General features: G+C 42.2%; 1 protein-coding gene across 2 annotated transcripts in view; it reads right to left on the bottom strand.

The window, feature by feature from the left end:
• Window positions 1-1,038: 1,038 nt before the first annotated feature.
• Window positions 1,039-12,902, bottom strand: part of LOC143142588 (B-cadherin-like) — a 22,316-nt gene continuing 10,452 nt past the window's right edge. Inside the window, exons 7-17 of one of the 2 annotated variants that reach the window (XM_076303583.1) lie at window positions 12,320-12,473; window positions 11,833-12,002; window positions 10,787-10,915; window positions 10,367-10,552; window positions 8,784-9,028; window positions 8,209-8,351; window positions 6,908-7,147; window positions 6,400-6,618; window positions 5,890-6,023; window positions 4,623-4,766; window positions 1,039-2,706 (exon numbers count right to left, since the gene is read on the bottom strand). In XM_076303583.1, the coding sequence (XP_076159698.1) occupies window positions 2,491-2,706; window positions 4,623-4,766; window positions 5,890-6,023; window positions 6,400-6,618; window positions 6,908-7,147; window positions 8,209-8,351; window positions 8,784-9,028; window positions 10,367-10,552; window positions 10,787-10,915; window positions 11,833-12,002; window positions 12,320-12,473 (1,980 nt within the window). In that variant the 3' untranslated portion in view covers window positions 1,039-2,490. Of the gene's footprint in view, window positions 2,707-4,622; window positions 4,767-5,889; window positions 6,024-6,399; window positions 6,619-6,907; window positions 7,148-8,208; window positions 8,352-8,783; window positions 9,029-10,366; window positions 10,553-10,786; window positions 10,916-11,832; window positions 12,003-12,319; window positions 12,474-12,902 lie in introns of those variants that run through there. The other variant, XM_076303592.1, reaches the window with a different exon arrangement.

Genomic DNA, 12,902 nt, shown 5'->3' with positions numbered 1-12,902 from the left:
CCTAAAACACACAGTGCATACTTAAATGCTCAAATTATGGCCGGGATCCTATTTATAGCGGGCCTCAGATTCGGACAAATAAAAGCCAGTATAAGTTTGCTTCAATTTAACTCATAAAAGAGCTCTTCTTAATAATTTATGTTGGTTGGTTTAATATTGTTGCCAATGAAAAGTCATCATTCTACACCATGAATTTCCAACACGTTGCTCTCAAGCTACCAGTCACACGCAGCCCCTTTCTGAGCTAGAGGCTGAAGCAATAACCTTTAAACACAATTGTTGCTGCCAGGCATCAGCCCACACATTTAAAAAAAAAAAGTAAATCATGCATAATTTAAAAAATAACTAAATTTAGGCTATCTTAGACCTCTTTGGCTCTTATCTCGCAATAAGTGGATGGAAATCCAGACACTCTTTCATACAACTTGATAGTGAACCATAAGACATTAAAGATAATTAGTTAATGTAGCTATAATGTTCCAAAATGTAGGTTGATAACCAGCAATGTAGTATAGCCTACAGGAATTAAATATTTCCAGCAACAGTCCTATTTATTTTGTGTTGTTTCAGTTGTCTTACAGTGATTAACGTCTACTACAATCTAGGTAATTTAGCTCTTTACACATAGGCAAATTCAGTAACTGTGTGGTGCTGCTGTCAGTTGAGCAATGTATAGTTTAAATGTAGCCTATTGAATAATTTGAAATGATACTTTGAATTCAAGCAGAAACTCTTCTTTAATAATTGCTTGTATCACTCCTTCATCTTCAACATTCCCTGTAGAATTCTCAATATTTTTGGCCTCAATGTGTCCAGTTACATAGTCTGTCTGTTCTTAGTCTTGGATTTTGTGAAATCAATTTCTAAATATCACCTGCTTGCTGCAACTTCGGTCTGCACGTCCTTTTAAAACCGCATCTTTTTCTCTCTCAAGCATTTAATCTGCTGCGGCTTATCTCTCCACATTGTCCAAAATGCTTGATTGCATTGCATTCTCCACATTTTTAGCTACATTTTCATGTACCACACCAGCATTTTTGTTCAGTCAATCTTTTGTAAATTGCTTTACAATTACCGTCGGGCCTATAGGCCTATTGCCTGGCTTGCCTCAGCTTCGGTCACGTCCTTTTAAAACCGTCTTTTTCTCTATCATGAGTAGCCTATTTAATCTGCAGCCAGCTTGTGACTCCATATCGCCCAAAATGCTTAATTGCATTGAATTATCCACATTTTAGCTACATTTTCATGTATCATATCAGCATTTTTGTTCAGTGAATCTTTTGTAAATTGCTTTACAATTACCGTCGGGCCTAGGCCTATCGCCTGTCTTGCTTCAGTGATGTCTAAAACTGCATCTTTTTCTCTCTCGTGAGCATTTAATCTGCTGACAGCTTGTGACTCCACATCGCCCAAAATGCTTGATTGCATTGTATTCTCCACATTTTAGATACATTTTGGTGTACCACATGGCATTTTCTTTCAGTGAAACTTTTGCTTTGCAATTACCTTCCTGTCCTCCTCTTGGCTGCCTTCACTCCTTCGTCTTCATTATTAATCTTTTTGGCCTCAATAATCCAGTTACATATGTTTTTGGTTTTGGATTTTGTGAAATACTTTTCTAAATAAATGCGACTTATAGTCTGGTGCGACTTATATATGTTTTTTTCCTGTTCATGATGCATTTTTTGACTGATGCGACTTATACTCAGGAGTGACTTATAGTCCGGAAAATACGGTACATCAATTAAAATGCTCATCACATTCACTTTCCTTATTGTTAACAATCCCCCTGATTAAAGACCCTTGTAAAATTATCATTTTAAAGCCAGATCTGACACACAAACACAAAGAAATACACTTAACATCATCCCATCATGTGACTAATACAGCAATTTCAGGGGTAAAGCACGGGAAATATCATGTTCTGTGGTACATTTACATGACACAACCTTTACTGTAGGCTACTTAACTAATATACAGCAAAAACAGGCAAAGTCACTGCTTTTGACATTAATACAGTATTGTTTTTGAAAAGCAGCACTAAGGAGGGCCTTTTTAGATTAAAACAAACTAACAATTTAAAAGTACTTAAGAGACATAAAAGACAACAGCATATAACTGGGACTTCTAAAAGCTTGCTAGCATGCTAACTGGTGTATTTTGGTGATATAGACGTCATTGTAACGCTATATAAACTTTTCTTGGACTTCTCCCATCCTGTCTGGAACTACAGGACTACACAGTGCAAATGGGAACAGCTGGTGGAAATGACTGCCATGCTTACCAGTGTTTCACTTTGACTGTATGCTATCAAAATTAATTTGAAGATGACACCAAGACTATTTTCCCATGAAAACATACCTCGGAAATGTTGCTTTAGTTGTTGTAATCATGACAGCTATGTCAGTGTTGTGATAAAGAGCTAAGGTAACAGGACACAGCAACACAACATAATGACCCCCCACCCCAACCCTTGGTGACGCTTGGTGTTCAAAGCTCGTCATCCTCGCCTCCTCCATACATGTCGGCGAGCTTCCTGAAGTGCGGGCCCCAATGCTGCAGGTGCTCGTAGTCCTGGTCTCTGTCCGAGCTGCTGGACTGCAGGCTGCTGAGAGAGCCGCAGATGGAATCCGCCCCCTCATAGTCAAACACCAGCAGCGAGTCAAAGGGGGGCGCCGTCGTGTCACCGTCTGCAGCCGCCAGGTTCTGGGGGAGAGGACAGACACAACATAATGTCACAGTCAAGTTCAAACGCACAACAGAATACGGGATGCTAACCAATGCAAATGCATTCTCCATCTCGAGGTCATCTACTTATCCAGGCACCCCCACTGAAGATTTTATTCCATGTTACTACCATATAACAGCACATGCTTCATTCATTCAACCTCATTGCAGTCTGAAGCAAGTAAGCATTGAAGTCAAAGTGCTTCAACTGAAAAAGAATGCCACCTTTGGGTTTTTCCCAACATCCTTAAAAGAGATAAGGGAGGTGAGAGTGCCACTGATCTGCTCCACACTTGTGGTATCCGCTGCGACTTCACATAAGAAATACCCCCTCCATCACTGCTTAAACCTGGGCTTAAAACTCACCTGTACTCTCTGACCTTAACATAGCCTTTTAACGTAGCTATCAAAACTCATTCACAAAGTGAATAAAGTCTGGTGACTCTCCATTGGGAAACGTTTAAAACACTTGCATCGCAATGGGAACTACCTTAATTGAAATCATTGGTCCAGCCTTACCAATCACATTGTTCAGAGATTTCTAACGTTACAGTACTTCCTACCTCGCCTGAACTTTACAAACTGACAATAAACAGCATCAACAGTCAGGAAACAATATATGTGGGTCTACCTTTGCTGTAAATAAATTTCTGCATTTTTCCAACTGCATTTTTTGACGTTTGCAGCAGGTGGTGCTGCTTCTGTTTATCACAATAAGTTTCGGTTTCGTCTTCCCTTCTCATCGCTGATTGACTGAAGACATTTTTCTTGTGTGAGGGAAACGGTTATAAACTATGGTATTTCAGACTAAATCTCCCTGAAAGAAGATCTAGGTGGGCGGGGCCAGGCTAGCCTTCTTGGCCCTTTAATGTCCAACTTGCTCTGTCTGTAATTCTGTGTTTGCCCCTTGCTGTTTCTTTTTAATGTGTAGATGTATGTGTATACATACTTTTATCTGTTTACTTGCACTCTGTACAACACTTTGGTTAGCGTAAGCGGTCTATAAATGTACTTTAGAAATACATTTTACTGACTTTACTTACTTCAACCTCATTGCAGTCTGAGGAAAATAAGCCTAACATTGGTTGACTTCAAAGTGCTTTGACTGAAAGAGAATGGGGCCTTTGTTTTAGAGGTCTGCACTCCCGCGGTAGACCCGCAGGACCCGACGCAAAAGAGTGCGAACCGATGATTCACTGCACTCCTGCAAATTAAATATGTGCTTAAAATTAAATATGGAAATGATTAAAGTACTGTTCATATAGTTCAGCTGGATGTTCTGTTAGGCAGCATTAAAAAACGGGGTTTAAGCATAACTGACGGACAGCAGGCCTATAGCCTATATTGTCGTTTACGTGGGTTCAATTTGTTCCTGCTGCTCAATGTCAAAACTCAAAAATCGAAAGCATGACAGAGGAAGAGGGCACCAGACTAGGCCTAGGCTAGCTACTTCAGATGTTAGCCTACATTCAGAACCAAGAAACTGACATCTGGAGTCTTTCTCAGGTGTGTGTGCTCCTTTCGTGAGACAGAAAGAAAAACTGAATAGGCTATCCCTCCTGCATGCGGGCTTTAGCGGGCGGGAGCGGGACTAAAAATGACACATTAATGCGGGAGCGGGCGGGAGCGGGACAGAATATTGCGGGAGCGGGACTGAAAAATCAGTCCCGCGCAGACCTCTACTTTGTTTTAACATAGATGAGGGAGATGAGAGTGCTACTGATCCTCATCTGACCTACTGACCTACTCTGCAAACCTGAACTACCTCCATAAGAAATCAATGATCAAGGGAGCTCAAAAATGGCAGAGACAGTAGGAGATTTCAGTACCACTTTCCATCGTATCCCCTTTGTAACAACACAACCATGCAATAAGGTAGAACAGAACCAGCTAACCTCAAAGATGAAGTTGCCGATGTCGTCAGGGTTGGTGGGGCGGCGATACACAGGGGCGGCAGCAGTGAGAGTGGGGGCCACATCGTCTCGGTAGACCTGAGGCTTGTTGTCCAGACCTCGGTGGAGCTGGCTCAGGTCAAACTCCTGAGAGAGCAAAGGAGAGAGGGAGGGAGGGGGTTACATTTCTAAAGTACATATACTTATCACACAATACACCATTCCTCATACTATATCCTACACTCTGCATACTAAAGGTTTATAGCCTATCCTTATACTGCATCAGGGGCGGACTGGCCATCTGCGTTTTCCCGGTGGCAGACGCACCTTTGGGCTGATAGAATATACAATTGAATTAGATTGCCAACGATCGGCCCAAAGCAAGGACAGTGGCCCATTGGTTCATTTTTCATACTGACACCGGATTGATCCAATAACAGCTCTTCAGCTAGCCCCACTCCCATTTTGCCTATTCGTTGAAGTTGCAGTGGGTAGAGGCCGGTGGTGCCAGTTGTGCAAAAAATAACACCAACATAGAAGCTTCAACAGTATCCAAGATTGCAAGTAGCCTATGTCAGCAACAGGCTGAACTTGAAGGAGGAGCTGTAGATTAAAGGGACACCAGACAACGATTTCGTGTTAATTAATCATCTTCGTAAGTCGGTATATGGTTAAATGACTCATTACGGGGCGAATGAAGGCTCTCGCCCGCCCCTACTGCCTGTAGGAAGCATATCCCACTTGCAAGTTCGGTGTATCCTACCCGCCGACCGAAGCAGGATCAGTTTACAGCACAGAGGCAGGCTAACAAAACGCTATAGATTGTTGCAAACATGTGTATAATGGCAGAGCTGGCGAAGAAGCAGCGAAAACCCTTGACGGAAGACGCAAAGAAAAGGAAAAGAGCTTCAGACCGAGCGAGGGGGAGTTTCGTAGAGAAAAAGCATCAGGCTTGCTTGGTGTCCCTTTAAGGAGAGCTGGAAAGGAATACATGGACATTAAAAAAACAAGGTAGGGCTAACCACGACCACTCAAGCAATTATACAAATATATTTCCAGGAAGCATTGGTGTTTATCAGGATAGTCATTAGCGTTTATCGTTACTTGGTGCTTAATTGGTTGTGGATAGCTCTATCTTGTTTTTTCAATGGCCATTTATTCATTTCCAGCTCTAAAAAAAGTCAACGATTTTAGAACGCTATGTGGCTGCTCTGAAATCTTTGTTTATTTCGATGATCAGTATGTGTTTTCATGGCTGTCACTGCCTCACCTTGTCCTCTTCTCCTCCGCCCTCCTCATTGTAGTACAGGAGCTCGTCTCTGAGGTCATCCTCCACAGCTCCAACCTCCTTCTTCCCCCCCACCCTCCTCCTCCTCACCAGCAGCATCAACAACAGCAGCACCACTGCACGAGGAAGACACACTCTAGTACACTACACTAAACACACACTAGTACACCAAACAAACACTAATACAATAAACACACACTACGTGTAGTACACTAAACACACTACTCCAATAAACACACACTAGTACAATATACACACACTAGAACAATAAACACACTAACACCCTAAACACACTAATACCCTGAACACACACTAGAACAATAAACACACTAGCACACTAAACACACACTGGTACACAAAACATACACTAGTGCACTAAACACGCACTTGTAAACCCCAGCGTTCACGTAATCACAACATTACCTAACAAGGTAAAGAGTAAACAATTAGAAGATCTCAATTAGAAGAGCATAGACAATGATGTCCCCTTACGGAGTAAGAAGAGGATGCCACCCAGAACACCCATGATCCCTGGCAGGCCAAACCCCGCGCCTCGGATTTCAAAGCAGTTGTTGTCACTTCCTGTGCAGTCACACACCTTGGCCTCGAGTGTGTTCACCTGACCCAAGCCCTCGTTGTCGTAGACCGTCAGCATGATGTCGTAGACACCTTGGCTCAGAGCACTTTTCATGCTGAGCAGAATTCCAGTCTCTTGAAACACAAAACAGAATTTAGATACAGGTTCAGCAGAGGCTAGAACATAGACTGGGCTGAATAAAATAGTCTACCATCATATATAAACTTTTATTATTATTATCATCTGGCCCCTCACAAACACACACACACACACACACACACACACACACACACACACACACACACACACACACACACACATCCAATCACCCACTCACCTACACACACACACACACACACACACACACACACACACACACACACACACACACACACACACATCCTCTCTCTGTCCCCTCCTCACTATTGTTGTTCATGGTGGCGTGCCACTGGCTGCGGAGGCTGGAGTTGAGCTCCACCCTAAAGGGGTTGGCGTGGCCAGGTCCATCATCTAGGTCGGAGACGGTGAGCAGGGCAGGCACAGGCTTGATGTTGCACATGGTGATCTCCCTCTGGTGGACGACGGGGGCATTGTCGTTCACGTCCTCCAGCTTTATCAGTACGGTGCCTGTACCAGTGGCTGGGATGTGGCTGCTGTCTTCCGCTGCAGAGTGATGAAGAGAGGGTAAGTCTGTCTGTCAGTCTGTCTGTCAATTTCAATTTTTAATTTAATTCTACTTATAGAGCGCCAAAACATTACACATGTCTCATGGCGCTTTACAGAATGTTAAACATTCAGAGAGAGCCCATGAGTAACAGGGACGAGGAACAGCTCCCTAGAATTGGAGATATACAGTATATGCAGTAGGAAGAAATCTTGAGCAGATCCACGACTCAAGGGCCTGACCCATCTGCCTAGGGTCAGTTACAGGGCAGTAAGGTCTGTATACATGATAAATTAATAGGTTAGTTAGGTGTAGAGAATAGAACATGGTGTGTAAAGCCACCTGAGGTATATGTTCCAAAGAGGTAGGATGGTTACATAACCAGTATGATAATGCATGAATCCTATTTAGTGTCAGTCTGTCAGGGTTGGGAAGGTTACTTTTGAAAATGTAGTATGTAATGTAACTATTTCCATTAATTCATCAAAGCAATGTAACTTTCTGATTAGTTTTTGATTGGCATACTAGAAAAGGCCCTCAAAAACTCAAAATTTGAGCACATTGCTGAAATTAATTAAGCCTGTCTAGTCGGGCGAAAAGATGGCAGGCCAAATCATGAATGTTATATAGTCTACATACTTTTTTTAAAGAAACTATTTGGATTTAATCTGTAATCATTACCATTGAGAAGTAAAATATTGAGAAGTAAATGGAACTTAATCACACTTTTCTCAGTGACTGTAACTAATTACAATTGAATTATGAATTTGAATTTGAACAATGCATTTTGTGAGATAGTTACTTAAGTCTGTCTCTGTCGACTCTGGCGACTCTCAGTGAGTGTCTCTGTCAGATGACTGTCTGTCGTATGACTATGCGCGCGCGTGCGTGTGTGTGTGTGTGTGTGTGTGTGTGTGTGTGTGTCTGTGTGTGTGTGTGTGTGTGTGTGTGTGTATGTGTGTGTGTGTGTGTACAGTATGTATGTATGTGTGTGTGTGTGTGTGTGTGTGTGTGTGTCTATGTGTGTGCCTCTGTGTTCCATATGGCCCACTCACCATACCTTGGTCAATGGCGTAAATAGTGGCTTTGTATTGGTTGTTGATCATAAATGACGACTCTCTGTCCAAGGGGCTCTTCACCGTGATGAGGCCACTGGAGGGGTCTATGGCTAGCCAGCCGGCCTGGTCCATCCCCACACGATACCTGAGACACACAGACGTCAGGCAGGAACAGCGTCCTCCAGAGAGGGAGGACCTCTCTCACACTTACTGTATACATGTACATTTCCATGGCAGCTGGCTCAGCAAGTAAGTAAGCCTAAGTAGTTTATGAAGTCCATACTATGAACGTCTTATAATTTTCGGACCATTTCCTGAAACCCTTGTTTGATTTTTTATTCCTCTCTTTAGTCAACAGGGGTGTGTAAACTTATTTTCACAACTGTAGATGCTTACTGTAAAACTGATTCTGTAGTAAAGGTTCTACATAGATACTATTGACCGACTGGCTTTCAATGTTCTTTTACAGTGCTGATTTTTGGTATGCATTACACTGTAAAAGTTTTGCAACATGTGTTTGGGCGTTGTGCTTGTCAGAATAGTTTTTAATGTTCTGTTTCTGAGCTGTAATGCTTACAAAATAGTTTGCTTCATATCCACGTCTGGGTCCGTCGCTGTGTAGTACACTATCTCACTGCCTACTTGCAGGTTCTCGGGTTTCACAACCAGTTTCTCCCCAGGCACAAATACGGGCGCCTCGTTTAGGTCCTCCACATCGATTATGACGGTAGCTGTGGCTGTGGGCACGGGAACCGCAAAAGGAACCTCATTTTCCACGGATATAACTAGAGTGTATTTCCGGTTCTGCTCAAAGTCAAGACCCTGAGAACACACGAAAGATAAGAGGAAGACTTGTAAAGCAGCTGCATTTGCTCTTGATCCTGTAAAAATGAAAAGAAAGAAAAATGCAAAGAAAGTGTTCAAGTTCAAAGTTTGTTAAGTTGTCTAGAAGCTTCAGTGCCCGTGTGTGATATTTGATGTTCACCAATCATTAAGTAAAAAAATAAATGTAGGGATATTTCACAATTTGTTGTTCACAAGTTTGCTCATCAGATAACTTGACTTAAATTGCTTTGCAATGCCCAAACCTTGCAACATAGTGGGCAGGCAAAGAGGGTTCAAATATCCTAGAAAGCAAAAGTAGTGTAAGTGCTGGCTGTCAATCATCTCTTACAGCACACTGCCCCCACCTACCCACACACACACTACACACACACACACACAGTCACTGCTCCACTCCCCTCCCGCCCACACACACATCTTCACTGTCATCACTCACATACATCATAAATACAGTACTCTGCTTGCAAGAGTAAGTCCCTGCCCCCCCTACATACACAGCACATTATTTCATCAGGAAGCTTCTCCAACACACATCCCCAACATACTTACAGCACACTGCCCACACACACACTACACACACACACACAGTCACTGCTCCACTCCCCTCCCGCCCACACACACATCTTCACTGTCATCACTCACATACATCATACATACAGTACTCTGCTTGCAATAGTAAGTCCCTGCCCCCCCCCCCCCCCCCCCCCAATACACAGCACATTGTCTCATGAGGAAGCTTCTCCAACACACATATTGCACACTGCCCTCTCCCCACATACACAGCACACTATCCCATCTCCCCTGTCATCCCCCCAACACACACACCAAGACCCCTGGCAGTTGGGTTAGCCCCTTGAGCCGTGGATCTGCCCAAGGTTTCTTCCTTGGTAAGGGAGTTTTTCCTTGCCCCTGTTGCTCTTGGGTGCTCCTTGTTGGTGCCCCCCACCCAATCCCAATCCTCCCCCACCTTTTTTATGCAGCCCTTGTCACTTAATCTACTAAACCCCTCTTCTACTGCACTTTTTACCCCCCCCCCCATTAATGCACAAATAGGCTGACACCAGACATAATTTCACTGCATTTCTTACTTCCAGTAACTATATGCATGTGACAATAAACTTCCTTGTATCCTTGTATCCTTGTATCTCTCTAAGCATTCTAAATCATTTAGAAATACCTATTTGACACTTGTACTTAAAAACCAGGCATAAAGTAAGATCCCTGGAATTATTCTGGGTCTTTGAACTAAAATGTTTTGTCACTCAAAATTGGGATACTGAGATGAGATGTGATTCTGTAAGAGGGTTGCCATGTTACCTTGACTGTTTTGATGATGCCCTCTTCTTTACTGGTGCCGGTGCTGATGTTGAAGAAGCCTGCGTCGTTGCCACTGAGAATGGAGTACTTGGTGTTCCAGTTGGGTGTATGAGGTTCATCAGCATCCTCCACCATCATCCTCACCACCTCCACATTAGCAGCGTTCTCTGGCACTTTCGCATTGTACTGTGGGTAGAAAGGTTCACACACACATGCACACACGCAATCGCATATGCACACGCACACACACACAAATGTGTTCAGATTACACTTTCTAATACAAGATGAATTGATCCAAGTTACCAAGGCCTTCAGAAAGTGATTTTCCATCATTCTCTCTAGACTGCCCTTAAATCCAAGTATAACTCAAGTATTTCAAGTAGAATTGATTGATTAGTCGACTGCATCTTCCCCACTCACCGTGGCCTGTTTGAACTGGGGTGCATTGTCATTGCTGTCTGTGATGGTGAGAAGGACAGTGCAGCTGGAAGCTCGACCCTGGCCTTTGTCGTCTGCCACCTGGATGGTGAGCGTGTAGCGCTTGGTGGTCTAGACAGAAACAACACCAAGTCGTCTCAACCACACATTAATGCAACTGCAACTTCTTTCAGCATTGTAACATCATGAAATGTAGACATGCAGTACAACATGCTTTAGCTTTCTATTGTGATATTGTAATAAAGTTTTTTTCTCAGTTTGTTTGCATTTCTCAGATCTCAGAACAACTAGTTCAACTTCGACATCATCTAGTCACTTATACACATCATACAAGCATTTTTTCCTTTACTTTGAACAAAAACAAGTGCTGTTTTTTACATCATCAATTGCTTGTGTCATGTTGCTCAAAATGCATTATACCAATTTTCTGTTGAATAGTCCCCCAAAAACATTTAGGCATTTGCTCATTGCTTGAGTCATTATACAGTATGCAAAAGTGTTGAACTAGTCATATGTAATCTGTCAAGTATGATTTTGCCATTTCTATTACACTTTTTTTGGAAAGAACTGCTGTCAGCCTGGTCTTTTATTCTTGTATGACAATAAATACACGGCATGGCATCCAACTGCAGAACTGTTATATTGACAACAAGGCTAAGCATTTGGCTATCTTATTTATAACAGTGACACAAGGACTTTTCATTCAGATGGCACTGACATGTTGATTGATTGAGATAAATATTTGCTTTTGAGACATAAACTAAGCATTTTGACCAAGTTGCTGTGCATGCTTTTGCTGGTAATTAACTCTGTAGGTAGTGCAGTTTGCGCAAATTGTTTTGAGAAATGTGCTTCTAGTTATGCAAATGTTAATCATGATGCAAGAAATGCAACCAAAGCAACTGACAAAATCTGTATTTTATCATATTTTATTATTTTGTTCAACATGTATTATGCTAAACAAAATAAACAATACAAATACAGACAGACACATACACAACCACACAAACAGACACACATCCACAAACCTCTCGGTCCAGTATTCCAGTCTTCTTGACCTGGAGTCCTCCGCTGATGGGGTTAATAAAGAACAAGCCCTCAGGAGGAGGGTCCTGGTTTATGATACTGTACAAGATGTCAGAGTTGGCACTGCCTGGCTCGTCTGCATCTGTGGCGCTGACCCGCAGAATCTCAAATCCTGTGCAACACGTAAGATACACATTTAAACAATCTACTTAGTCAGACGCCACAGAAAGATAACATGACAAACAAAATGTAACCTTATTTGAGGCATAATATAAAATTTCAAGATGCAAGAAAAAGGGATTCCAACAAGACTGTTCATGAATTCAAATATAACTGATAATCATAAACAACACCTGAATCCAACAAATCTATTCTTACATTCACCTCATCCAGAACTGCAGAGACAATCTAACAATTTCACATTCACTGTATTGTTGTATTGTTACTTTGTTGACAACAGTAAAATGAACAGAGGTAATCTGGATTCACCTTCGGGAGCAGCCTCTTCCACCGTGGCCTCATAGGTGTCCTGAGTAAACTTTGGTGTGTTGTCGTTCTGGTCGATGACGCGGATGATGATATCTGTAGGAGTTTCTGAATCCTCCGGTTTTGTTGATCCCACAACGTCTGCTCTGGCTATGAGCTAACAGGGTTTAGACACAAGATGAGAACATTTCACTACCATATTGTCTCTGTTGGTCAAAGTGGTAGAGGCTGATACAGTTTCAGATGACAGCTTGGACAAACATATTCATTTATGTACATTGTAGAACAAAACTAAAGGTCAAAACTTTGACATAACACTTAATACTTAATACTTAATACTTGTCCAATGGCTGTAACCCTATTGCTTCAACCTATTCTTGCACTGATATAGTTTTTATATTACTTTGTCTACATTATTCTCTTATATGTCCATATTTATTTTATGCTGGTCTGTAGACTTTATTCTTGCACTGTTGCACTTGTACTACACATGTAGTGACACTACAAGTGACACATGTAGTTGCACTTGTACAACACATGTAGTAAGCAAAATAGTGTAAACGAGAACATTTTTTATGGCACCTCA

The sequence above is a fragment of the Alosa pseudoharengus genome, unplaced genomic scaffold (genome assembly GCF_046254945.1).
Source record: "Alosa pseudoharengus isolate Yale_2024_CS ecotype anadromous, Long Island Sound unplaced genomic scaffold, YU_APseudo_1.1 YU_APseudo_1.1_scf_10, whole genome shotgun sequence".
Lineage (NCBI taxonomy): Eukaryota > Metazoa > Chordata > Actinopteri > Clupeiformes > Clupeidae > Alosa > Alosa pseudoharengus.
Note: the sequence above shows the minus strand (reverse complement) of the source record. Positions and strands in the feature narration are given on the sequence as shown.